Source organism: Cervus canadensis, chromosome 3 (assembly GCF_019320065.1).
Source record: "Cervus canadensis isolate Bull #8, Minnesota chromosome 3, ASM1932006v1, whole genome shotgun sequence".
In the NCBI taxonomy this organism is placed as follows: domain Eukaryota; kingdom Metazoa; phylum Chordata; class Mammalia; order Artiodactyla; family Cervidae; genus Cervus; species Cervus canadensis.
In genome coordinates this window covers 62,934,390-62,959,959 of record NC_057388.1, presented here as the reverse complement: position 1 = coordinate 62,959,959, position 25,570 = coordinate 62,934,390, and the positions used below count along the sequence as shown (strand labels likewise).

Here is a 25,570-nt window from a genome sequence, read left to right as displayed (position 1 = left end):
AGAGGGCTATGAAGCTGCATCATTTTAATCTACTTCCTAGGGCTTCCCTGATAGCTCAGTTGGTAAAGAATTCACCTGCAATGCAGGAGACCCTAGTTCGATTTCTGGGTCAGGAAGATCCGCTGGAGAAGGGATAAGCTACCCACTCCAGTATTCTTGGACTTCCCTTGTGGCTCAGCTGGTAAAAAATCCGCCTGCAATGCAGGAGAGCCCGGTTTGATTCCTGGGCTGGAAAGATCCCCTGGAGAAGGGAAAGGCTACCCACTCCAGTATTCTGGCCTGGAGAATTCCATGGACTGTGTAGTCCATGGGGTCGCAAAGAGTCGGACATGACTGAGCAACTTTTACTTTCAACCTACTTCCTACAATTGTCTGGCCGTTATAATTTTTAGAACCCCTGGATACCATCTTTAGTGAAAGAGGCAAGTCTCATGGAGCCCCCAGGGACTGTTTAGAACTAGGCAACGAGGAAGCAGGAACTGGGGGTATACCTGGGCTCAGTTTCTCTGCCCCTTCCTCCCCTCTCTTCCTTCCTTTCTTTCCTTCTCCCTTCCCATCCCTTCATTGCTTTCTACTCTCTGGATATCAGCTTCATTATTCTCTCCCTGCACAAAAACATCTTAGTCTATATGGTCTGCACAGTATGGCTGATGATAACTCTCTGGTTTGTATATTACAAAGACCAACCACAAAATCCCAATTCTAAATTTCCATAAAGAATCAGACTAGCCTGATTTGGACCAAGTGTCTGCTTTGCTCAGGTAACTTTGCCCATGGAGGTCAAACCCCCCACCCCCATGTAAATACATGAATGGGGCTATAGGATGTCTGGAGGATGGGTGGTATCCAGGTTATATGTGAAAGAAAGGAATCCTTCCAGGTAGAGGGCTGGAGATGTCAGCTGTAATCCTTTCCTCCTTGTTTTGAAGAATTCCACTTCCAGTTTCGTAACAAAGTCCAACTGCTTCCGTTGGGTTCTGCTTGAAGGAAGTCATGAAGCTGTCCTGAGCCTCGATGTTATTATTTAATATCATTATCTGACAGCCTAGGTGCTCTGCAGCACAAGTTAGCCTTGTCACCTATACTTTTGGTTCCATCTTTTATGAAATATACCCATTGCTGTTGTGCCGTGTTGGAGCTATTAATAGGACTAGCCTTCAGCGAACCTGCGAAGTAAATGAGGTTTGTGTCTGGCAAACTCTCCACCCTTTACCCCTGGATTAGTTCTTTCCTGCCTCCTGTTCCTGTCTGCCGAGTCACTTCATGGAACCACCCTGTTGAGACCTACAAGCCCTAGTTTCTAGATCTTAGCTTCTCCTTCCCCAGTTCATCGCCAGGCTTTGCATTCTACAAATAGGCTACGCATTATGATTCATTTGAAATAGCACCTGTCAAACCAACCTGGTAGGTTGCATAGAAACCCTTTCTTCTGTGATTCACCAAGATTTACTATTACTTTACAGGTAGTAGATGCTTAGCTTTAAAAGGGCTTGTTCTTGAAAATGACAGCTTATTTAATCTAGTGATCTGTTTTTATTTTTTTAAGTATATATTTTACTTTAAAGTCTTTATTGAATTTTTGTTACAGTATTACTTCTGATTTATGTTTTGGATTTTTGGCTATGAGGCATGTGGTATTGAACCTACACCCCTTGCATTGGAAGGTGAAGTCTTAACCACTGGACCACCGGGAAAGTGCCAGTAGTCATGTTTTAAATAGTTCTTTTGAGACCAGCAGCATAATGCCTTTTCCCAGTGGAATTTCATTCATGGGATTTTGGCCAAGTTGAGGAAAAAGCTTTTGGACAAGGTTCTCACATAGGTGAGCGCTCTCTCTGACTGGCAGAGTCTAACTTAAACCTTATCTTGTACCTCCTTGACATGATTTTATGTAAATATTGGGATACTGTCATTGTAAATCCTTTATAAACCAGCAGAGCCTGCTGCAAAGAAAATAGTCTTTGACAGCAAACCCAACAGAGACTCCTTGCTTAGGCCTCACACCAGGGAAGTGGCTTGGCCAAGATGTTCTACTATTTTAAATTATTTATTAACAAGTCTGGCCCATATAAAATGCTTGGTTGTTATTAATTTTATATTGAGTTTGTTTTATGCCAAGAACATATCATTCAAAGGGACTATTCTAAATGACTAAACGTTCTAAGAAGAGGTAACTATTTAGACACTTTTTTTTAAATTCAGCAAATACAGACTGAGGGCCAAGTATGTGCCAGGCACTACCAGGCATGAGAAAGATAGTGATGACATAGGAATGTGAGCTCTTCCTTTGCTAGGTGGTTCTCAAACAAGGCAGTGGTGCTCCCAGGGCACATCTGGCAGTGTCTGGAGACATTTCTCATTCTCGTGACTGGAGTCTAGCAGAGGCCAAAGATGCTGCTAAACATCCTACAAGGGCCAGGACAGTCCCCACCACAAAGCGTTATTGGCCCCAATGTCAGTAGTGCCAAGGCTGAAAAAAACTTGCAATCGACAATGGGGGACCTGGTAGGCTTTGAACAGAAAAGTGTCAAAGGCTGTGGGTGCAGATGCCTTCATCAACCTGAGAGGAAGTCAGCAGGCACAAGGATCTCTTACCATATCAATGGGGAGACTCCCCCAAAGTTTTGTGGCAACAATCAATGTTTTAGAAATGAAAATCCTATTTTAAATGTATTAGAACAGCTGCTGAATGGATGTATCTGGGGGCTCAGTGCTAGAGAAACCCAGCTGCCCTCCCACATCTGCTCAGCTGGCCTTGCAGGAAAACCCAGAGTCTTCGGTCACAGCCCCAGTGATTCCCCTTGGCTATTTTCCTGCATCTGAAAAGGTTCACTTCAAGGCCAGTATTTCATCTGATAGTGCAAGAGGGAAAAGTCCAAAGTTTCACCTAATTTCTCATACAAGTTCAGTGTCACATGATGATGGGAAATGCAGTCGATTATAGGAAAAACCCTTGGCCGAGAGTGGGAGGCAAGTGCTGCTGACCATCTGGGCGACCATGGACAAGCTGTCTGTCCTCCAGCCCCAGGGAACTCTAGGGCAAAAGCTCAACTAGAAGAGCCCCGGGTCCAGAGACTTGTAGCCAGAAGTGACTTTAGTCTCCCAGCCCCCTCTTCTATGCATGTAAAGCAGTTAAGAAAAAACTGCCTTTGATCCATGAGTCCTTTTCAAATAAAAGTGTAAGAATAAAGTCATAATATAAGTAATAAAAATGACAAACTGAGGTGATATGGTTTTAGTCTGTACCCACAACTCTCTATCAGGGTTACTTTGTCCCCAGAGCATATGTCGCACTATCTGGAGGCATCTGTGTTTGGTCCAACTGAGGGGTTGCTACTGGTATCTGTTAGGTAAAGGCCGAGGATGCTGTTGACCGCCCGAGAGCGCATGAAGACTTACCAGCCCCAAATGTCAGTAGAGCCAAGGTTGAGAGACCCTGATGTGTACTGATAAGGAAAAGCAAAATTTCTCAACTGTAGCACATCATGAAGAGCACTTTCGTTTCTTACGGTCTAGAACTGGGCTGAGCTGGTTATACACTTGGGCGGTGTCTACACTGACCCATCAAAACAGACTTGTTATGAAATCACCAGGGAATACTGTTTTCCAGATTCAGCAGATATGAGACAAATAACATCCTGCTCATTGAGAAAGAGCCAAGTCGGGGGATACTCACTAAACGCCTGAGATTTTTCTTGACAACTCTCCTTGCTCTTGTTTTTACTGGGTGGCTATTCCTGGGATATTTGTCAAACAGACCTTATCTCCTATAATATCATCTTTTACTGTTTGGTGTGGTTTTTTAATTCCAGGCAGACCAGGCCTAGTATAATAGTCTTGGACAGACATTCTTCCTGTCTGGGGTATTTTCTTCCTGTCTAGGGTATTTTAGTTACTGCCCTAAAGTTTGCAAAATATTCTTTTTTTCTGAAAAGATATTCTTGAAAATCAATATCATTCAGAGAATGGAAAAAGCTGATCACTGACTTTTCAAGATATGGGGCATTTCAATGGGAGAATAAAAATCATAATTCAATCCCAAATTAGAGGAGTCCAGAGAGCGTACCCTCAGCATTTACATATAGCCTACTGTCTAGAGATTGTCCTTGTGAACCCAAAAGAAATCCAAACAATCTATCCGCCATGGAAATAAACAACAGCCCATCACAAAGAGGAAATTAGGCAGTGGGCCTAAAATAATGTTTAACTAACTTTACATTCCTTTCTGTCACCATTTTGCCGATTTCTGGGGAATGTGTATTGGTGGGGACAATAAATAGAGCTATTTGCCATTCAGAAGTGCCTGCCTGCATTTGTTTGACTGAAGAAATGGGATGGAAGGCAGTGGGGATACATCATTGATGAGAAAGGATGTTGTTGAATAATTATTTTTTAAATATAGCAAAACTTTCAGAAAATCTATGATTAGCATGTCCTGGACTTCCTGAAGCATTCAGTCAACTAGTTTCCATCTTGTCAATGGATAGTAAACACTATATAATAGCTACTCTCCCAATTCCTAAATATTGCATTTTTATTTTTACCCTAAGGTGTGTAGTTATTTCCCGTGTGATTTCTTCAACTATGGGAGGTGTTCCAGATAAGAATTTTTCACTCCCTTTTTTTTTTTCTTATATGACCTACAAGAAAAGAATGCCTTTAAAAAGTCAAACTCACCTTCATTGGCCTTTAGTTGTGCTGTTTCCTTTTCTTGGAATGTTCTCCCCAAGTTATCTGCCTCCCCAGTCAACATCATCAGTGTCCCATCAGTCCAATCTAGTGAACTCCTATCCATCCTTCAAAATCCAATTCAAATATCATTTTCCCCAGCCTTCTCAGGAAGACTTTATTACTCTCACACAGTATACTACCACAAGATACTTATTTGTGTTGCCTGATTATTCTTGTAGGTGAAATTCTTGGGTGCAGGAAAGTCTCTGTTCCTCTGATCTATTTTTACTTTGTATTTCCGAGGACTAGTAAAGTACCGTTTCAAAGTAGGCAATCAGCAGTTAAGTATCAAATACATGAGTGAATAATGAATGGGTGGATAGGTGGATGAACTGGGAAATAATTCCTCTCTCTGACATCCTTCCGCTACTAATGTGTAATGCCATTTCTGAGAAATGCCAAGTCTCCATATATGCGAAATTTGTTTTCTGTCATTTCCTCTCTGTTCCACTGGTTTGTTTATACTGCATGATGCTGCCTGGTGCTTTACTTTTTTTTAACTATAGAAGTCTTGAAATATAGTTGAATATATTTTCTTACATTCTTTTACCTATTCAAAATTATCATGGCTATCTCTTTCTGTTCTATTCTTCCATGTAGGTTGTAGGGTCATCTTGTCAATTTGGGGGAAAGCATTATGAAGACTTTGTTGAAACTGCATTGGATTTAAAGCTTCATTTGGAAATTAATTGATATATTTACAGTATTGAGCATTGTCATACATGAATATAGAATATCTCCTTACTTATGTTATTAATTATTTTATAATTATTTTAGATTATTCCTGATGCTGTGAATGGAATCTTTAATTTTTATGGTTTAACAAAATGAGTAACTGCTGATATATACTGATTTCTTGTCATTGCTCTTATATTAAGTAAACTTGATAGCCTTGTTCTTTCTTCCAATTACATATGGTGTATTTCTTTGTGTTGTTTTAGTATGCTGGCTAAAACTCAGCAGGATAATGCCCAAGAGAAGCTTTTATAGTAGGCAGCCTTATCTTTCTGCTGACTTTTAAGGAAACTATTCTGATTTTTTATCTTTAAATGTGATGTTTGTCATGTGCATATCATAGACATCTTTAATCAACCATTTTTAGAAAAGTTGCCTCATTTCCTAGTATGCTAAGTGCTATTACTATGAACAGGTATTGAATTTTGTTAACTGCTGATATTCTAATTTTTAAAATGATTTTTTGCTTTCTCTCTCTTGTTATTCTTATGAATTCTAATAATACGTCAACTACCTTAAATCCCTGAAATAAACCCTCCCCTTGGTCATGACATTTAAACATAATGCTACATTCAGTAGGATTTTTAAAGGATTTTTACATTTATATTCATAATTGAATAGATGTATGATTTTACTTTTATGTATCATTCTTGTATGGTTTTTTAATCAAGATTATATTAGCTTCATTAAGTGAACTGTTGAACTTTTTTTTTCCTCTGTAATAGTTTGTATTGGCTAGAAATTGCTTTTTAAAAGTTGGTTAAATCTAACAAGATTATTTGGAATCAATGGCTATTAAATTATTTAATAGGTATAAGTGAATTTAGGTTTTTTATATTATTTTGAGTCATTTTTGATAATTTATATTCTCTAATAAATTATCCATTTCACATAACTTTTAATTTTGTGGGTAGAAAGTTCTCAAGGTTTTGTTCTACATCATTACAGCAGCGGCAATTATGTCCTTTCCTTTATTGTTTGTGCCTTTTATCTTGATCAATTCCCTAAGGTTTGCCTATTTTGTAAAACTTAAAAAAAAAATCACCTTTTAGTTTTTTTAATCCTTTTGAAAATTTTTCATTCTATTTCATTATATTCTACAATAACCTTTTTTGTTTCTTTTACTGTTTGAATCTTCCATGTCATTTTTTTCAACCTGTTTTTAAGTCCTCTGAAATTAGTCATCTTGTTATTGTTTTTATAGACAGGCTTGATTATATTGGCCCATGTTTCCCAGTTTTCTTGCTTGCTGTGGCTTCTTGAATCCTGTCCTTTCCCACTAGGTTCAATATGCTTCTTACAGAATAATATAACCCCTAGGTATATCTCGAGTGAGGATCTGTGAGTGGAAACTCTTGGCATTTGTCTGAAAATATCTTTATTTCACCCTTGCTTTTGAATGGTAATTGGCTGTATATAGAAGTTAGGTTGACGATAATTTTCTCTGAGGACTTTGATGAAATGACTCTGTAATTTACTTTTCTCTTTTTGCTGAGGAGAATTCTGTTTTCAACCTGATTACTGTCCTTTCACAGGTAACCTGTTTTTGAGGATTTTGCTTGTCTATTTAGTGTTCTGTACTTCCACTCTCATCTGTATAGGTCTAAATTACTTTTTATTCATCATGTTTGAGACTCAGCTTTTTTTAACCTGAAGATTTTGTGTCTCTTAGGAATTCTGGAAAGATCTCAACTGTTTCTCTTTTTGAATGTTGCTTTTATATATGCCCTTAATCCTATCATCTCTCAGCCTTTCAGGATCATCACTCTTTTGCTTCTTTCCTTTCTGAATCTCCATTCTCTTCTACCTATCATATCAATCTCATTGACAATATATCCAAATGTCTCCCAAAGTCAAGTGGGCCTTAGAAGCATCAATACTAATGGAGATGATGGAATACCAGTTGAGCTATTTCAAATCCTAAAAGATGATGCTGTGAAAGTGCTTCACCCAATATGCCAGCAAATTTGGAAAACTCAGCAGTGGCTACAGGACTGGAAAAGGTCAGTTTTCATTCCAATCCCAAACAAAGGCAATGCCAAAGAATGCTCAAACTACCACACGATTGTACTCATCTCACACGCTAGCAAAAGTAATGTTCAAAATTCTCCAAGCCAGGCTTCAACAGTATGTAAACTGTGAACTTCCAGATGTTCAAGCTGGATTTAGAAAAGGCAGAGGAACCAGAGATCAAACTGCCAGCATCTACTGTATCATCAGAAAAGCAAGAGAGTTCCAGAAAAACATCTACTTCTGCTTTATTGACTATGCCAAAGCCTTTGACTGTGTGGATCACAACAAACTGTGGAAAATTTTCAAAGAGTTGGGAATACCAGACCACGTCACCTGCCTCCTGAAAGATCTGTATGCAAGTCAAGAAGCGACAGTTAGAACTAGACATGGAAGAGACTGGTTCCAAATTGGGAAAGGAGTATGTCAAGGCTATATATTTGTCACCCTGCTTATTTAACTTATATGCAGAGTACATCATGAGAAATGCTGGACTGGATGAAGCACAAGTTGGAATCAAGATTGCTGGGAGAAATATCAAAAGCCTCAGATATGCAGATGACACCACTCTTATGGCAGAAAGTCAAGAAGAACTAAAGAGCCTCTTGATGAAAGTGAAAGAGGAGAGTGAAAAAGATGGCTTAAAACTCCACAGTCAGAAAATTAAGATCATTGCATCTGATTCCATCACTTCATGGCAAATAGATGGGAACAATAGAAACAGTGAGAAACTTTATTTTGGGGGGCTCCAAAATCACTACAGATGGTGACTGCAGCCATAAAATTAAAAGATGCTTGCTCCTTGGAAGAAAAGTTATGACCAACCTAGACAGCATATTAAAAAGCAGAGACATTATTTTGCCAACAAAGGTCCATCTAGTCAAAGCTATGGTTTTTCCAGTGGTCATGTATGAATGTGAGAGTTGGACTATAAAGAAAGCTGAGTGCTAAAGAATTGATGCTTTTGAAATGTGGTGTTGGAGAAGACTCTTGAGAGTCCCTTGGACTGCAAGGAGATCCAACCAGTCCATCCTAAAGAAAATCAGTCCTGAATATTCACTGGAAGGACTGATGCTGAAGCTGAAACTCAAATACTTTGGCCACCTGAGGCAAAGGACTGACTCTTTTGAAAAGACCCTGATGATGGGAAAGATTGAAGGCGGAAGGCAAAAGGGACAACAGAGGATGAGATGGTTGGATGGCATCACTGACTGAATGGACATGAGTTTGAGTAAGCTCCAGGAGTTGGTGATGGACAGGGAAGCCCAGTGTGCTGCAGTCCATGGGGTTGCAAAGAGTTGGACACAACTGAGCAACTGAACTGAACTGAACTGAATGTCTCCCGTCTTTTATTTTTAAAAAGTCCTCCCAGGGCCCATTCCTTACCTCCCTGGAGCTCTCTTCTTGCTCTGCTGGACATCACAGCCAAACTTCATGATGAATTTGCCTCTACATTTCTCTCCTTCCACGCCTCCCACTTATTGTCGCAGTTCCCTCAAGAATGACTTCTGCCCTCAGTGATCCAGAGACTTCTTTTGTCATAGTTGCCAGTGACTTCCATGTGTCTGAGTCACAGTTGAGCCCTCAATTAATTGGACCTCTTTCCTGCATTCCGCCTGGAATTGACCACTCCTTCCCTAAAACACGCTTCACCTCTTGACTTCTGAACCACTTTACTCTCTTGGTTCTCTCCAAATGCTGGGGCACCGAGGGCTTGGAATTGGCTCTATTTTCTTCATTTTCTACTATCTCTAAGAGGTTTTATTTTCCCCATTCACACATACCATATATTTGTCAAGGATGGTCAAATGCAGACCTCCAGTTCCTCCTCCTGTGAGCTATTGAATTCGCTGCAAATTCCTGCTTAATTCTATCACTTGGAATCTCAGCAGCATTTAACCTTTCACTGCTCAAAACTGAATTCTTGAATTTCTCGCAAAAGAATGTCTTCCATATCTCAGCAGGTGCCATCACTATCTGCCTGCTTTCTAAAACGAGAATGTAGGAGTCAATCTTGATTTCCCTCTCCTTCAAAGACCCATGTTTATTCTACAATCAAGTCCTTTAAATTCTAACTTCAAAATAGATCTCAAACCCATTCACTTCCCATCTCTACCTCCAACATCCTGGTCATGGCCTCTATCGTTTCTCAACTGAAAACTACTACCTAGTCGCTGAATCGTTTCTACTATTAATACTCTCCCTTCCATTTTCAACACAGAGGTCAGAACATCTTTTTTTAAAAAATCATCTTCCTACTTGAAGTCCTCCAAGAACCTGTTGTACTTGATCACAACCAAATCCACACTCGTTCATAAAGCCTTCAAGGTGCTGTCCTACTTTCAACCTCATCCCAGTTCCTATCCCCTTCACCCTGGTGTTCTGGCCACCCTGACCTTCTAATTCTTCAGTCACACCAAGCTTTTTTGTTCCAGTAGGGCCTCCATAGATTCCTTCTGCCTGAAATGCTCCCTTCAAAGCCCCCATCAAACTGGTTTCTTCTCTTCCTTCAAGCAATTTGAGGTCACCCTTTCAAAAGAGGACTTCCTGACTGTCTTGGATAACATGGGGGCCTTTCCTAAATCTCTCTAGTAGCAGCCTCATTTTTTCTTTTATAATCTTTTCCATGCCTTTTTTTTTCTTTTCTTTCTTTTTGAGATATATTATTTTACATAGTATTTTATCAACCTTGCAACTTCAACAGTGTATGAGCAATCAACTTTGTTGCCTTAATTAGCCAGCAGGAGTCCCTCACCTCCGGGATCTAATGCCTGATGATCTGAGGTGAAGCTGACATAATTATAATAGAAATAAAGTGCACAATAAATGTAATGCACTTGAATCTTCCTGGAACCGTCCCCTGTGAGTCTGTGGAAAAATTGTCTTCCATGAAACTGGTCCCTGGTACCAAAAAGGACTGGTGCTTTAGAGCATCTCTACTAAAATACTAAGAAGCCTTTGATTGCTTAATTTGTAAACTGTTCAGCTTTCAGTAGGACACTTTCCTAAGGAATTCTTTCAGAACCACGTTTCACATGAGTGGGCCTCTCGATGAATCATGTATTTTGGCTCCGAGAGAATGCAGGCGCTCCCTCAGATAGAGTCTCTGCATTCCAACAAGGGTTGCTTTGTCATATCTTGGTGTCATTTCCTTGCAGCACGATTCTCCATTTTAGTCAAAACAATTCTGAGAGGTTTTTCTTTTCCCCTATCATGTTTCAAAGCAGAAATAGTATAATGAGGGGCAGTTTGCATGTGATAAACTGCAATACCAAAAGACTATTATAACATAGTTTCATTGCATAAAACCATGGTCAGAAGTTTCTCTTTTTGACTGGCTAATTGATCACTTTCTCTCCCCTGACAAATCTGTAAGTGCCATTAGGAGGGAACCAAGTCTGTTTTGTTTGTCACTTTAGATACACCCAATTACTAGCATATGTAAATAAATGAAGATCTCCAAGTGATGCTATTTTTTTCTGAAGTAGAGCTCTGATGAGCATCTTCACAAATTGTGGCTGTAGTTGTCATCTTGACTATATAGGCCTGTTCAGGCCTCCCAGTCTCTAAAAAAAAAAATAATATTGTCTGCATGTCTTGTATTTGTTAATGGAAGTTGAAAACTTTGAAAGTCCTTATAGAAACCATACAGTCTCATGATATTTTAATTTTGTAAAAATTCCAAACCTCTTCACATTGATATGTGTGCCCCCAGATAGACTACCTCTGATGGTTTCTGGCTCAACCACAACTGCATTTGCTTTCAAGGCATCCCCTGACTCTGTTTCTTGATGCTTACTGGTGCCAGAGAACATATATTTTTGTTTTGTTCTGCTTTTGTTTTAAATCATGACTTAATACATAGTCCTGTCACAGGAGGTTGTATGTAAATAATTAGAAATAAGACCATCTTTACTTCATGATTTTTTCAAAATATTTAACAACTGAGTTGGGCACCATCCAGCGAGATTGGCACTCTGGCCAATCAGAAGGAACTTTCAAGTTACACACTCAGAGGCTACACGGGGTGGCCTTCATTTTCAGAGTCAACTCCCTCCTTTGTTTTGTTTTGCTCTAGCCACACCATGTGGCATGCGAGATCATAGTTCCCTGACCAGGGATCGAACCTATGCCCCTTGCATTGCAAACACAGAATCATAACCACTGAACCACCAGGGAAGTCTCCTCTACCTTTTTTTAAAGCCTTTTCTTGTTGTTGTTCAGTCGCTATGTTGTGTCTGACTCTTTGTGACCCCATGAACTGCAGCACACTATTCTTCCCTGTCCTTCACTAACTCCCGGAGTTTGCTCAAACTCACGTCCATTGAGTCAGTGATGCCATCCATCCATCTTCTGGAAGTGACTTAAAGCCTTCGAACCTTGTAATTATCCTATGCATGCATGAGTGCTAAGTCACTTCTGACTCTTTGCAACCCTCTGGACTGGACTGTAGCCTGCCAGATTCCTCTGTCCATGGAATTTTCCAGGCAAGAATACTGGAGTAGGTTGCCATTTCCTACTTCACTAGATAGGACAACTTTGGTCAAAAGGCCACAGTAATTGAGTTCTGCCTTCTAGAACTTGCTGAGCTAAATGCAGGTTATAGCGACCGGCTCAGGCTAAATTCAGTTTGTCCATGTAGTGCTTTTTAGGGGTAGCGAGTGTCTCGTTCCTTAGCTGATGGCATGGCCCTGTAATTTTACCATTTTTCCACATTCCTTTTTGGCTCTAGCTTGGGGCATGAGGCTCAGTGGAGAATTTTCAGAAATCAAAATGCATCTCTGTTTTCCCCAGGTCTGTTTGCAACTCAACGTCACTGGAAAGGAAAAGCCCAGCGAGGGATGCTTCCTCCCACCCAGGCATTTGTTTCATGGTGTCATTCATGTCCAAGGCCACCTGCCTCTGAGTGACTGAATTTTCTGACACTTTTCTTCGTTTTGGCTCACAGGTCCACACGTTCCGAGGCCCGCACTGGTGTGAATATTGTGCCAACTTCATGTGGGGGCTCATTGCCCAGGGGGTCCGGTGCTCAGGTAGGCATGGAACTTCTTTTCTCCTTTTCCATTTACATAAAGTGTCATCATGGTTACATGGAGGACATCTTTTCAGAGCTGGGAAATAGGCCCAGGTTCGCTCAAAAGTCTAGCTTTCTGGAAGACTCAAGGCATCTCTGTGCTTAATGGAGAAACTGTTCTAGGTGTTTGCTAGAATGAGAAGGAATATCTCACATTTATGCAAGAAAAGAAAAAAAAATCCAAACGAGTCTATTTTCTTAGACATCTACCTGCCACCCAAAATAGGTAGTTGTCCTTAAAAGAAAAAGAAACTGATTCCAATGGAATTGCATAGGTAGAAAAGTCACAGTGCTTTCCCATCCTTGCTTTACTACAAAAAGCAGGGCATAAAAATAATAATATAAGTGAACAATTACCCCATACCAAGCACTGAGCTAACATTTTCTATTCATCATATCATTTAGCCGTACCAACAAACTGTGCATGATCAGTCGTTCAGTCGTGTCCAACTCTTTGCAACCCCATGGACTTTAGCCCCAGACCTTGGGGGAGATGCAATTATTCTCCCCATTAAATAGATGAAGTAACTGAGCCTTATTGATAATTGTTCATTGCCCTTGGCCACATAGTAAGTGGTGGAACTTTGATTTGACTCCAGAGCCCTGGTCCAGTATTTTTCTGCCATCAAATTAGCAGTGAAAATACACACGTTGATTGCATATCACATATTTTCAAAGTACTTTGAAACCCTAGGTGTTTTTCCACCTAGAACTGGGCGCATACACCCATTGCTAAGCGCACACAACACATCTTATTAAGATATATCTAACAACACAGAAAAGAGTTGCCAAATTAATGTGTAACCGGGCTTCCTAATTCATCACGCCAGGCTTTTTCTGGCAAACAGTTCTGGCTAGGAGCAAGAACAGCCTCCTGTGATATATTGATTGGGTTTCCACTGACAGCTTAACTGATTTGTTTCTTGGTAGAGTATGATTTTAAAGAAACAATGTGTGTGAAGCATTTAAAGTAAAATAAGCTAAAGACACGACATTAAGATGATCTGTTTCCCACACTTGAACTTATTTACAAAACAGAAACAGACTCACAGACACAGAAAACAAACTTATGGTTACCAGAGGCGAGAGGTGGGAGCAGAGAGGGATAAAGCAGGACTTTGGGAGCAACATATACACGTTTCTATATATAAAATAAACAAGGACCTGCTATATAGCACAGGGAACCCCACTCAGTATTCACCTCTATGTGAAAAGAATCTGGAAAAAAAAAAAAAATATATATATATATATAAATCTGGAAAAAATATCTGAATCACTTTGCTATATACCTGAAACTAACACATTATAAATCAGCTATACTTCTATAAAAATTTTAAAAATAAAAAAAGATGATCTACTTCCCCATGCTGCCCATTTTAGTTCACAAGATCATGGGACTTTAAATCCTTCCTCTGCCTGAAAAGGTCTATTTCAGCTTCTACACAGATGCAGCCGTCACTGGTGATGGTACCTCGATGGGTCCAGGAGTGCTCATGTAGGTCGGTTACTCTACCTGCCCCCATCCCAGATCTACGAGGCAAGCAGGAAACATAAGTTTGGAGACAGACTCTCCAGAAGTGTTCCAGAGACCCCGATTACCATGAAAAGCTTAGTCATCAGGAGTTACAAAGTGTCTTACAGCTCAACCACTGAGCAAAGTGTTCAAATATCTGCTTTACTCAGTGCTCATTAATTCAACCTGTTTAGATTATACCCACCAAAAATATCCCTAATTGCTTGTATTATCCAATTTCAGCAGGAAATTGGTCCAAAGTCAATATTATGAGAACAAAACTCTGGGATTCAGATTAGCTGTGAACAGCAACTTTCTCTGGGATAAGATGGTTTGGATTTTTTTTTCTAAATAAAACATATTCTAAGGCTATGTTACTATTCTCCAATGACCACGGCTTAACCTCATACTTCCTCTGAGCAGCAGGAAAACTGAAAACTGACCATTAAATGTTTGGTAGATCCATCATTACCTCTCAATATTTTACATATTTCAAATGTTTTAAAAATTAACTAGACTTTATAGCATATAGAATTGTATTAGTTTGCAAAGACTGAGTATGTCTGTATTTGTTATAAAACATCTTCATTTTAATAAAATGTCAGTATTTTAACTCTACACAAAAACACTGTCATTTCAGACCTTAAAACGAAGTTTATAAAGAAATTAAAAATAGAATTATCATATAATCCAGCAGTTCCGCTTATGGGTATATACCCCAAAGAACTGAAAGGACTGAACAAATATTTGTACACCTACATTGATAACAACATTGTTCATGATAGCCAAAAGGTTGAAACAACCCAAGTACCCATCAGTGGATGAACAGATAGACAAAATGTGGTACATATGTATAGTGTACTAGTATTCAGCCTTAAATGCAATGTTCTTCAGGAAATTCTGTCATGAGCTACAATGTGAATGAACCTTCAGGACATTGTACTAAGTGAAATGAGGCAGTCACAAAAGGACAAATACTGTATGATTCCACTTATATGAGATATCTAGAGTAGTCAGATTGATAGATGCAGAAGGAAAAATATGGTTGACAGGCTCGTGAGGAAGAAGGCCCCTGGAGTTATTGTTTCATGGGTACAGAGTTTCTGTTTTGAAAGATAAAAAAGGTTTGGAGATAGTGATGTTTGTACATAGGGTGAAGGTACTTAATGCCACTGAACTGTATACTTAAATGGTTAAAATGGTGAACTTTATGTATATTTTACCATAATTAAAAAAAATGTTTTAAATGAAATTTGTAAGAATTCACAGTTAGTAAAAATGACTAATGAAATCACTTAAAAGTGGCTAGGCAGGCATCCTTGTATTTTCTATCACCATATTTGCTGTTTCTTCTAGTCGACTCTCACGTAGCACTCCCCACACTTCAGACTTTACACATATTAACTTATTTGATCCTCATGATAACCCTAGGAGTAGATGCTATCATTATTCAAACAAGAAAACCAGCCAATTCTATTTAGTTCAGTTCACCAATATTTATATTCAGTAGATCAAATGTTATTGACATTTACTTGAGCTTTGTTAAATTTCTCATGTTGATAAAGCTAAGATAATTAGAAGTGGTTTTGTTTTTAGAAAGGGGTAGGCAGAGAGAACTCACCCAGTAAAACATGACATGAAAAGCAAATAAAGACAAAAATCATTTATTGATGATGATTATATCCTCTCAAATCCTTGGTGTGGTTAAGTGCTTTTTTAAAAACAGCGACATTATAATATTCATTATCATGTGTTTATAATATGTATATAAAATCTAAAAAATATTTTATTATTATGCTTTACACCTATGAAACCTACCTGGCGGCTCAGATAGTGAAGCGTCTGCGTGCAGTGAGGGAGACCCGGGTTCGATCCCTGAGTTGGGAAGATCCCCTGGAGAAGGAAATGGCAACCCACTCCAGTACTCTTGCCTGGAAAATTCCATGGACTGAGGAGCCTGGTGGGCTACAGTCCATGGGGTCACAAAGAGTCAGACATGACTAAGCGACTTTACTTTCACTTTCACACCTATGAAAACAATATTAGAAGGTATTTTGAATAGACAGCAAATCAACTTTGAACATTTTTGGCATTAAATTTTTATTTTCCAGAATGTAGACTGTGCCTTGTTATTGTTAGAGAAATCCCATCAGTGGATACCAACTGCTAATAAGGCTTTTAATATGTGCATTGAACTAAAAGCACCTCTTCAGCTTTGGATCTTTATAAATAATTATTCTCATCATCACATTACATGGCATTGTTCTAAATTGTAAACTCTTGAGTCCTCCCTCCAGTGTCCAGTTAGACAATATTTCCACTCACAGGTGTCAAGGCAAGTAGAAAGGAAAATGGCCTACTCAAACTGCCCAGCAAAGAAGACAGGAGTGGAAAGTATGGGCAGTTCTCCAAGAAAGCAGAAGAGTATGTCAGTGGTCATGGGGGTCTCAGACCAAAGATGAGAGATTCCTACAGACAGGGTAATCATGTCTTCCACAAAAGGAGTGTCACAAAGTCAAGGGAAACACCCTAGCAGAAGTCCTAGGTGCCCTTTATGGGACATGATTTGCTCTGGGAATCTAAACCCAAAAGCCCTCAAACGGTCCCAAAGGTTCCAGTCCCAGAAGGGAAAAAAACATACAAACAACCTAATTGCCAAAACTGTCTCTGTGAGATGTCTCCTTTCTTCTCAATAAGAGAAGGCTTATTGAGAAAAATGGAATTATTTTAGTTTCATGAGCACAGAGAGATTTCATGCTCATCTTGTGGACAGCATCACTTCTAAGTGGCATGGATGTTCCAGAGAGATACAGCAAGCCCTGGGGGTGTTTTCCTTTTTTAATTTTTGGTAACATATAATTTGTGTTGAACTTTTACAAAATGGCCAGGCAAGACTAATGTGGCTTCTCTTTTTACAGACTGTGGATTGAACGTACACAAGCAGTGTTCCAAGCACGTTCCCAACGACTGCCAACCTGATCTCAAGAGGATCAAGAAGGTGTACTGCTGTGACCTCACGACACTTGTGAAGGCTCACAACACACAGAGACCCATGGTGGTAGACATCTGCATTCGGGAAATTGAAGCAAGAGGTTTGGGAAAAAAAACTCCTTATTATAGTGACTTTCTTTTTAGTGTTGTCAAGGAGACTTTATTCTTATAATTGTTAAATTGACTCTCCACTATTGATCTCGGGGAAATGGTCTGCATGCGCAAACACACACATACACACACACACACACAAACTAAATCCAACCAATGACATCAATTTCTGTTTTGTACAAAAACCATGCATGCATACATTTAATACATGCTTGCCAAGCATTCATTATGTACTACACACTGGGGACATAATAGTTATAGTTCATGCCTTTGAGAAATTCATAGCATAGTATACAGAATCAGGGGTGCAAATAAATAAATCTATGAGTGCATACATGCATGTGTGCTAAGTAAATGCTGTGAGTATGTGTATTCAAAACACCATGGAGTCACAAAGAAGGACATTTTAATCTTATCTGAGGAGAGTTCAGAAAGGGTTTATGGCAGAAGTGAGGTCTAAATCGACTCTTTAAAAATGCTTCTTTTAAAAAAAGTTTAAAAGTTATTGGTCAACACATGTATTTTCTACCACATAGAAATTTATTCCTAGTATTGGTTCTGTTTATTTCAAAGAGGAAAGCTAAAAGATTGAAAGATATGTCCACCAAAAACTGAGAATACAAGGAAGATGGGAACATTTCAAAAAAAAGATTCTTTATATTATGCTTGAGTCATCTTTCCTTTATTTGAGCTTTGTTTGGCCACTTTTCAGTATCAAAATGTTCAGTAATATGGTGGTTATAGTATGGTTGGAGAGAATCTGGATTGTTGGATGTAATTTGGATAATTGGAAAGGCTTTTACAAGTGTTGCCATGTATATACCCTACTATAGCTGGTACCATTGTTGTGTCTAAATTGGCTTACTGTATGCTACAGGTATTTATGCATTTGCCAACTATCCTATTCTTTCCAAAACAAAAGATGATATTATAACTTGTTTTCCCAAACCTTTTAGAGATAGGAAATGATTCCCTCTTCCATGCAGGGTGAAAACTACAGCTAATCTGTTCCCTTAAGACTCGGTCATTTCATCTCAGATTGTAAGAAATGCCTCCTGCCTTTTGTCTGCTGGGTCTGTTAGAGTTGAGTAGGGGCTTTGGGATCTGGTGAGTTCTTGATGCAGGGCTGAAGTGGGTCCAAGTTGAGGGGGTGCCCTGACTCTGGATGAGTGGCTGGGAAGAACAGCCCTGGGTACTGCTGTTTCAAAGGATCTGCTACCCCAGAGGGTCAGATAATCAGCCTCTCAAGAGCTTACCATCAGGACCTGCGCATCTCTGAAGAAGCTGGGATCATCCCATGGTGATCCTCATCAGAGACTACTAACAACTGGAGACAAGTTACTGCCACATCTGATGTCTAATGTGTCCACAGAAAGCACAGCACTAAGCAATGTCTAGTATAAGAGCTAGAATAGCACAAGTTAGGAATTTGTGCTAGGAGTCACAGCAAAGGGACTGGAGCTACAGGCATGAGGGTCCCATGCATGGGAGCAGAAACCAGAGAATGGGCTGGAAGAAATTCATGTGACACTTCCATTTCCAGCTTCATTGCCACCAATGCCAAGATCTTATCCCACCTTCAATCCATAGCCAATTTCTTACTGTTCTCCAGATGCCTTTATGGACATTTGTTTCTGCATAATATGGCAGAGTGAAAAGATCATGAACTTGAAGTTAGATTCCCAACCATTTCTCATATCAGCTACAGTATGACCTTGGGCAAGTTACTTACTCCATTTGAATATCTATCTTCTCATCTTCAAAGTGAACAGAATCAGTTGTAGCTCATAAGGTGATTGATTCATGCTTCCATGATGGCTTCTGCAGTGCACGAAACCTGGGTTCGATCCCTGGGTTGGAAAGATTCCTTGGAGAAGGGAATGGCAACTCACTCCTGTATTCTTGCCTGGAGAATTCCACAGAGGGGCCTGGCAGACTACTGTCCATGAGGTGTCAAGGAGTCAGACACAACTGAGTGACTAACACTTTCACTTTCTTTTCTTTCATCTTCAAAGTGGACAGAATCACCTGTACCTCATAAGGTGTTGATCCAGATAACCAGCCTAGTACAGGGTCCAACATATAAGACTCAACTGTGTTATTTCTTTTTTACCTGGTATGACCCAATCCTTTAACTCCACCTCGAAATCCGTGTGTCTGACCAATGTTCTTAACCCAGATGTTTTCATGCTATCACAGAGACCCCAACAAATAGTGACATCAACAAGATGGAAACCTCTCTGTCTCCAGCAGCAGTCCAGGGCTGGGGTAGCTGCCCAGAGGCAGGAATTCAGGCCCCGCACTGGTTACCCCGTCATCTCTGAGTGCTGCCCTCCTCTCTATGGTCCCAGATGGTTATCACCATTTCATCTGCATTCTGGCCAAGAGCAAAAGGGCATGCCCTTCAAGTCCATGGGCAGCACTGTACACATCACTTCTGCTCTCTTCACATTGGCCAGGATTTAATGGCCTCTACAATGAGTGTTGTTCTAAAAAACCAAAGGTTTCATCACAGCAGAGGAAGGGAGAATTAATAGTGGAAGGGAGGCGGCAGCCTCTGCTAACTCTGGCAAAGTCCAGCCCATCCCTCATGACTTCCTCTATTTATTTATTTATTGTTACTGTGGACCATTTCTATCATCTTTATTGACTTTGTTACAATATTGCTTCTGTTTTATATTCTGGTTTTTTGGCCAGGAGGCATGTGGGATCTCAGCTCCCTGACCAGAGACGGAACCCACACCCCCTGCATTGGAAGGCGGAGTCTTAACCACTGGACCGCCAGGGAAGTCCCATGACTTTCCTTAAAGGCAGTTCCTCAGTAAGACCTTCCCTGTAGGCTCTTCTATCAAAAGGCAGGGTTAGTGTCCACTGCACTGTGCTCCCAAGTGCCACTGTGCACTCACCTCTGCTGCAGGGTGGGTTACAACTGGACCAAGGCATGCTTAAGGCACCACCAAGTAGAACCAAGTCTCATCTTATGGGCCAATTCAATTGATCACTAGTGGCACCCTAGACAACTGTCTGAGACAAATTCTGAATCTGGGTGGGACTCAGTAGGAGAGAATGCTAAGGTCAATGAAGAGTGTCTCTGATGGCCATAGGGGAGAGGAGGGGCAGTATCTGTGCCATGCATTTGCTGTCTCTGGTGCAGACCTAATGTTGTTTTTGTTCAGTTGCTAAGTCATGTCCAACTCTTCATGACCCCATGGACTTCAACAGGCCAGGCTCCTCTGTCCTCACTATCTCCCAGAGTTTGCTCAAATTCATGTCCATTGAGTTAGTGATGCTATCTAAACATTTCATCCTCTGCCACCCTCTTCTGCTTTTGCATTCAATCTTTCCCAGCATTGGAGTCTTTTCCAAAGAGTCAGCTCTTTGCATCAGGTGGCCAAAGTATTGGAGCTTTAGCAGATCCAGTGCCAACTTTTATATATGGTGGATAGTATACATGAAAAACAGAAATGTACTTTAGTTACATTGCTTGACAGACTGTATGCAGCAGCAGTAGAAACTGTTTATTTGCTTATTATGACTGTAGCTATGGTTTGATAGCAGCTGGTTTTTGATATACAAGGTCTGAAATCTTATCCTCTATCCTTTCTGATACTTTGAAATATCCTAACAAATCAATAAGGTCTAGGAGCTGCACCCACATCTTTTACTTACCCTAAATATACAGTGATCAAGTTTCCAGACTCATTCATTAGAATTTTATTTTCCTGCATCTATTTGTATAATCATTTATTTGAAGGTATACCAATTAAATCAATCATATGTAGTTAAACATTTAACATATTGCCATGATTATGATAAACACATAGGCTATAAAATTTGGATAGTTCTAGTAAAATCAGGATAAGATGTGCCACACATATGCATACTTGTGTACCGAGCGCTGTGCTACGTGCAGTATGGCATATGGATAGAGATGATGCTGGGGAGAAAATAGTTTGCTGGAGTGAAGTCTCAGCCACTGTCAGAAGAACAAAGGAAGCAGGACATCATGACTGATGAGAATCTTAATCATGGGTTCACTCTGCAGAGCCAGGCAGGAGGAAGACCAGACCCCGAGGTCTCCACCGCCACACAAGCAATGAAGACAGATGCACAGAAGCTGAGATGGACAAGTTCAAGTTCTGATGTGATCATGTGTAACATATAAGAGTGTGCTTGTGTGCATTTCCTTCTTAGTCACTCAGTTGTATCCGACTCTTTGTAACCCCATGGACTGTTGCCTGCCAGACTCCTCTGTCCATGGAATTTCCCAGGCAAGAACACTGGAGTTGGTTGCCATTTCCCCCTTCATGGGATCATCCTGACCCAGGGATCAAACCTGTGTCTCCTGCATTGGCAGGCAGATTCCTTACCACCGAGCCACCAGGGAAGCCCCTGATAAGAGCACTGACTACATCTGCTCATTTCCTGATAGCATGCAGTGTAGATAGGAAATTACATTCTTTTTTAGGTGCTTTAGGAAGCTACAGTTAAAATCTATCTTTTTTTTTTTTTTTTTTTACAGGACTAAAGTCAGAAGGCCTTTATAGAGTCTCCGGGTTCACAGAACACATCGAAGATGTCAAAATGGCATTTGACAGAGGTAGGCTTGCCCTCTGCATGTTTGTATGTGTTAGTTGCTCAGTTGTGTCCGGCTGTTCATGGACAGACCCCATCAGCGTCCTCTGTCCATGGGATTTCCTAGGCAAGAATACTGGAATGGGTAGCTGTTCCCTTCTCCAGGAGATCTTCCCAACCCAGGGACCTAACCCGGGTCTCCTGCATTGCAGGCAAATTCTCTACCTTCTGAGCCAAGGATGCCCCAGACTTGCACTTTATTGAGTGCTAAATGACTTATCCTTAGCATTTTCTCTTTTGGAACCAGTTTTATTCATAATGGAAATGGGGTTCATTAGGAAGCCAGGAAGTAATGTAATCCATAGTTCTCTCATAGTTCTCTGATTCTCTGGGGAAAGTGTCTTTTAAAAAGTCATGGACAGTTGACCACATGGAGAAGTGAGTTAAAAATACTACTTGAATAATCAGACAGCCTTTGGTGTCATTAAGCTTCTTGACTTTGTTGCCCAACATTTATGATCTGTCACATGGCACCATGGCACATGGTACCTTCTGCATCCTCCATCTCAGATCCCATTGACTCTTCTCCTTCTTCCAGAGATCCAAAGAGGAGAGCATAGGGATGGGGGTACCCCTGGCACTCAACTAGGGGAAGTTTAGGAGGTAACTCCTTTTTTTCTTCATGACTGTGCCATACTGTCCTCCAGGTCATACTCTCGCTTAGGTCAGATATCATGAGCTAACTAGGGAACTTATTAAAAATACAGATCAGCAGGGTCCACCCTGGGAACTCATTCAGGAAGCTGAGTGAGCCTAAGAATCTGTATTTCCTTTGAATGATCCAAATAATTCTGGTACAGCCAATCAGAGATGGAACCTCTGGCCCACCAGATAGGTCCTCTGCTCCGTAGAGTAGTAGATGAGGTCTTTAATGATCTATCTGCATGCTCATAGCCACAACCTCCTCTCTACAGACTTTGTACCCTAGCAATACTGAAGTACTTCCCACTTCTCTTCATGAACAAGCACCTGGGGTCACCTTGCTCTCTCCATCTAGAATGTGTTCACAATTCTGCCTGGCAAATACTGATTGTTTTATCAATTGGATGTCAGCATAAGTCTTCTCTTCTCATGACTTTTCCCTGACCACCCCACACTGACCTAAGAATTCCATTTCCTTTTCCTCTGTCCCGCTCCATGTTTCCACATTTCTCCAGCAGAGCTGTCTTCCCATTTCCTTGCAGTTGTTGAGCTTCATGCCCGACTTCCAATCTAACCAGAGTTATTTGAACAAAAGTACCACTGGCCTTCTGTATCTGCAGGTTCCATATTGGTAGATTCAACCAACTGTGGATCAGAAATATGTTTTTTAATTCCAGAAAGTTCTAAAAAGCAACACTTGAATTTGCCACAAGCTGGCAACTATTTATGTAGCATTAACATTGCATTGTACAAAAAAGATCTTCACGACCCAGATAATCACAATGGTGTGATCACTCACTTAGAGCCAGACATCCTAGAATGTGAAGTCAGATGGGCTTTAGAAAGCATCACTATGAACAAAGCTAGTGGATGTGATGGAATTCCAGTTGAGCTATTTCAAACCCTAAAAGATGATGCTGTGAAAGTGCTGCACTCAATATGCCAGCAAATTTGGAAAACTCAGCAGTGGCCACAGGACTGGAAAAGGTCAGTTTTCATTCCAATCCCAAGAAAGGCAATGCCAAAGAATGCTCAAACTACCGCACAATTGCACCCATCTCACATGCTAGTAAAGCTCAAAATTCTCCAAGCCAGGCTTCAGCAATATGTGAACCATGAACTTCCAGATATTCAAGCTGGTTTTAGAAAAGGCAGAGGAACCAGAGATCAAATTGCCAATATCTGCTGGATCATGGAAAAAGCAAGAGAGTTCCAGAAAAACATTTATTTCTGCTTTATAGACTATGCCAAAGCCTTCAACTGTGTGGATCACAATAAACTGTGGAAAATTCTGAAAGAGATGGGAGAATACCAGACCACCTGACCTGCCTCTTGAGAAACCTGTATGCAACTGGACATGGAACAACAGACTGGTTCCAAATAGGAAAAGGAGTACGTCAAGGCTGTATATTGTCACCATGCTTATTTAACTTATATGCAGAGTACATCATGAGAAACGCTGGGCTAGAAGAAGCACAAGCTGGAATCAAGATTGCCGGGAGAAATATCAATAACCTCAGATATGCAGATGACACCACCCTTATGGCAGAAAGTGAAGAGGAACTAAAGAGCCTCTTGATGAAAGTGAAAGAGGAGAGTGAAAAAGTTGACTTAAAGCTCAACATTCAGAAAACTAAGATCATGGCATCTGGTCCCATCACTTCATGGGAAATAGATGGGGAGACAGTGGAAACAGTGTCAGACTTTATTTTGGGGGGCTCCAAAATCACTGCAGATGGTGATTGCAGCCATGAAATTAAAAGACGCTTACTCCTTGGAAGGAAAGTTATGACCAACCTAGATAGCATATTAAAAAGCAGAGACATTACTTTGCCAACAAAGGTTCGTCTGGTCAAGGCTATGGTTTTTCCAGTGGTCATGTGTCGATGTGAGAGTTGGACTGTGAAGAAAGCTGAGCACCGAAAAATTGATGCTTTTGAACATGGTGTTGGAGAAGACTCTTGAGAGTCCCTTGGACTGCAAGGAGATCCAACCAGTCTGTCCTAAAGGAGATCAATCCTGGGTGTTCATTGGAAGGACTGATGTTGAAGCTGAAACTCCAATACTTTGGCCACCTGATGCAAAGAGTTGACTCATTGGAAAAGACCCTGATGCTGGGAGGGATTGGGGGCAGGAGGAGAAGGGGACGACAGAGGATGAGATAGATGGATGGCATCACCGACTCTATGGGCATGAGTTTGAGTAAACTCCGGGAATTGGTGATGGACAGGGAGTCCTGGCGTGCTGCGATTCATGGGGTAGCAAAGAGTCGGACACGACTGAGCAACTGAACTGAACTGAACGTTGCATTAATGTTATTTACATAGCATTTACATTGTAATAGGTATTATACATAATTAGAGATGATGTAAAGTATACAGGAGAATATACATAAGTTATATGTACATACTAAGCCATTTTATATAAGGGATTTGAGCATCCATGGATTTTGGTACCCATGCGGTGGGGAGTTCCTAGAACCAATCCCCCATGGATACTGAGGGACAAATTTATGTCTTTTCTTAATTCACTAGAGTTTAACAGTGCCTGGCCCATGATAGATTCTCAGTAATTATTTGTTAAATACATAAGTAATGTGATCAGATTGCCTATCTGCTACACTCTTACTGTTTTCTATACATTAAGAGCTTTTTAATCCTCACAACCAAATTTGCTGAGATATTTGTTCTTTCTTTCAATTCTCTGTATAAAAGATAATGCTGATAGTCCCTATATGATTGAAAAAATTTTATAGATTGTGACAGTGAAATTGGACTGATATCTACTAATGGTAAAAACAAAAAGTCAAAATATGTCTTCAGAAAGATTGCAAAATATAGCAAGAAATATAACATTACCTACACATGAGGGAAGGTTTAAGTTTCCCAGATTAAAGTCTTAGGGATTAAGAAAGGAATAATCAAGTGAAAAGAAACTTTGGTAAGCCTGAAAGAAACATTAAAACCTGAAGATATTCAGCTTATTTTATGTATGTGATCTTTAAATCCAAATCCAAAGAATACTATATGAGATTCTTGATTTTATAATTTCAAATTAGATTGTTATCCTATTATAAGCTTTGTGTCTAGAATATAAATTACTGTGCTAGACTTCTACTTAGCAAATTA

At 40.2% G+C, this 25,570-nt stretch overlaps 1 protein-coding gene across 3 annotated transcripts in view; it reads left to right on the top strand.

The window, feature by feature from the left end:
- CHN2 (chimerin 2) overlaps window positions 1-25,570 on the top strand; it is a 332,030-nt gene that overhangs the window by 296,999 nt on the left and 9,461 nt on the right. For all 3 annotated transcript variants that reach the window (XM_043463301.1, XM_043463302.1, XM_043463303.1), the window contains exons 8-10: window positions 12,425-12,509; window positions 16,982-17,155; window positions 21,688-21,765. In XM_043463301.1, the coding sequence (XP_043319236.1) occupies window positions 12,425-12,509; window positions 16,982-17,155; window positions 21,688-21,765 (337 nt within the window). The remainder of the gene's footprint in view (window positions 1-12,424; window positions 12,510-16,981; window positions 17,156-21,687; window positions 21,766-25,570) is intronic.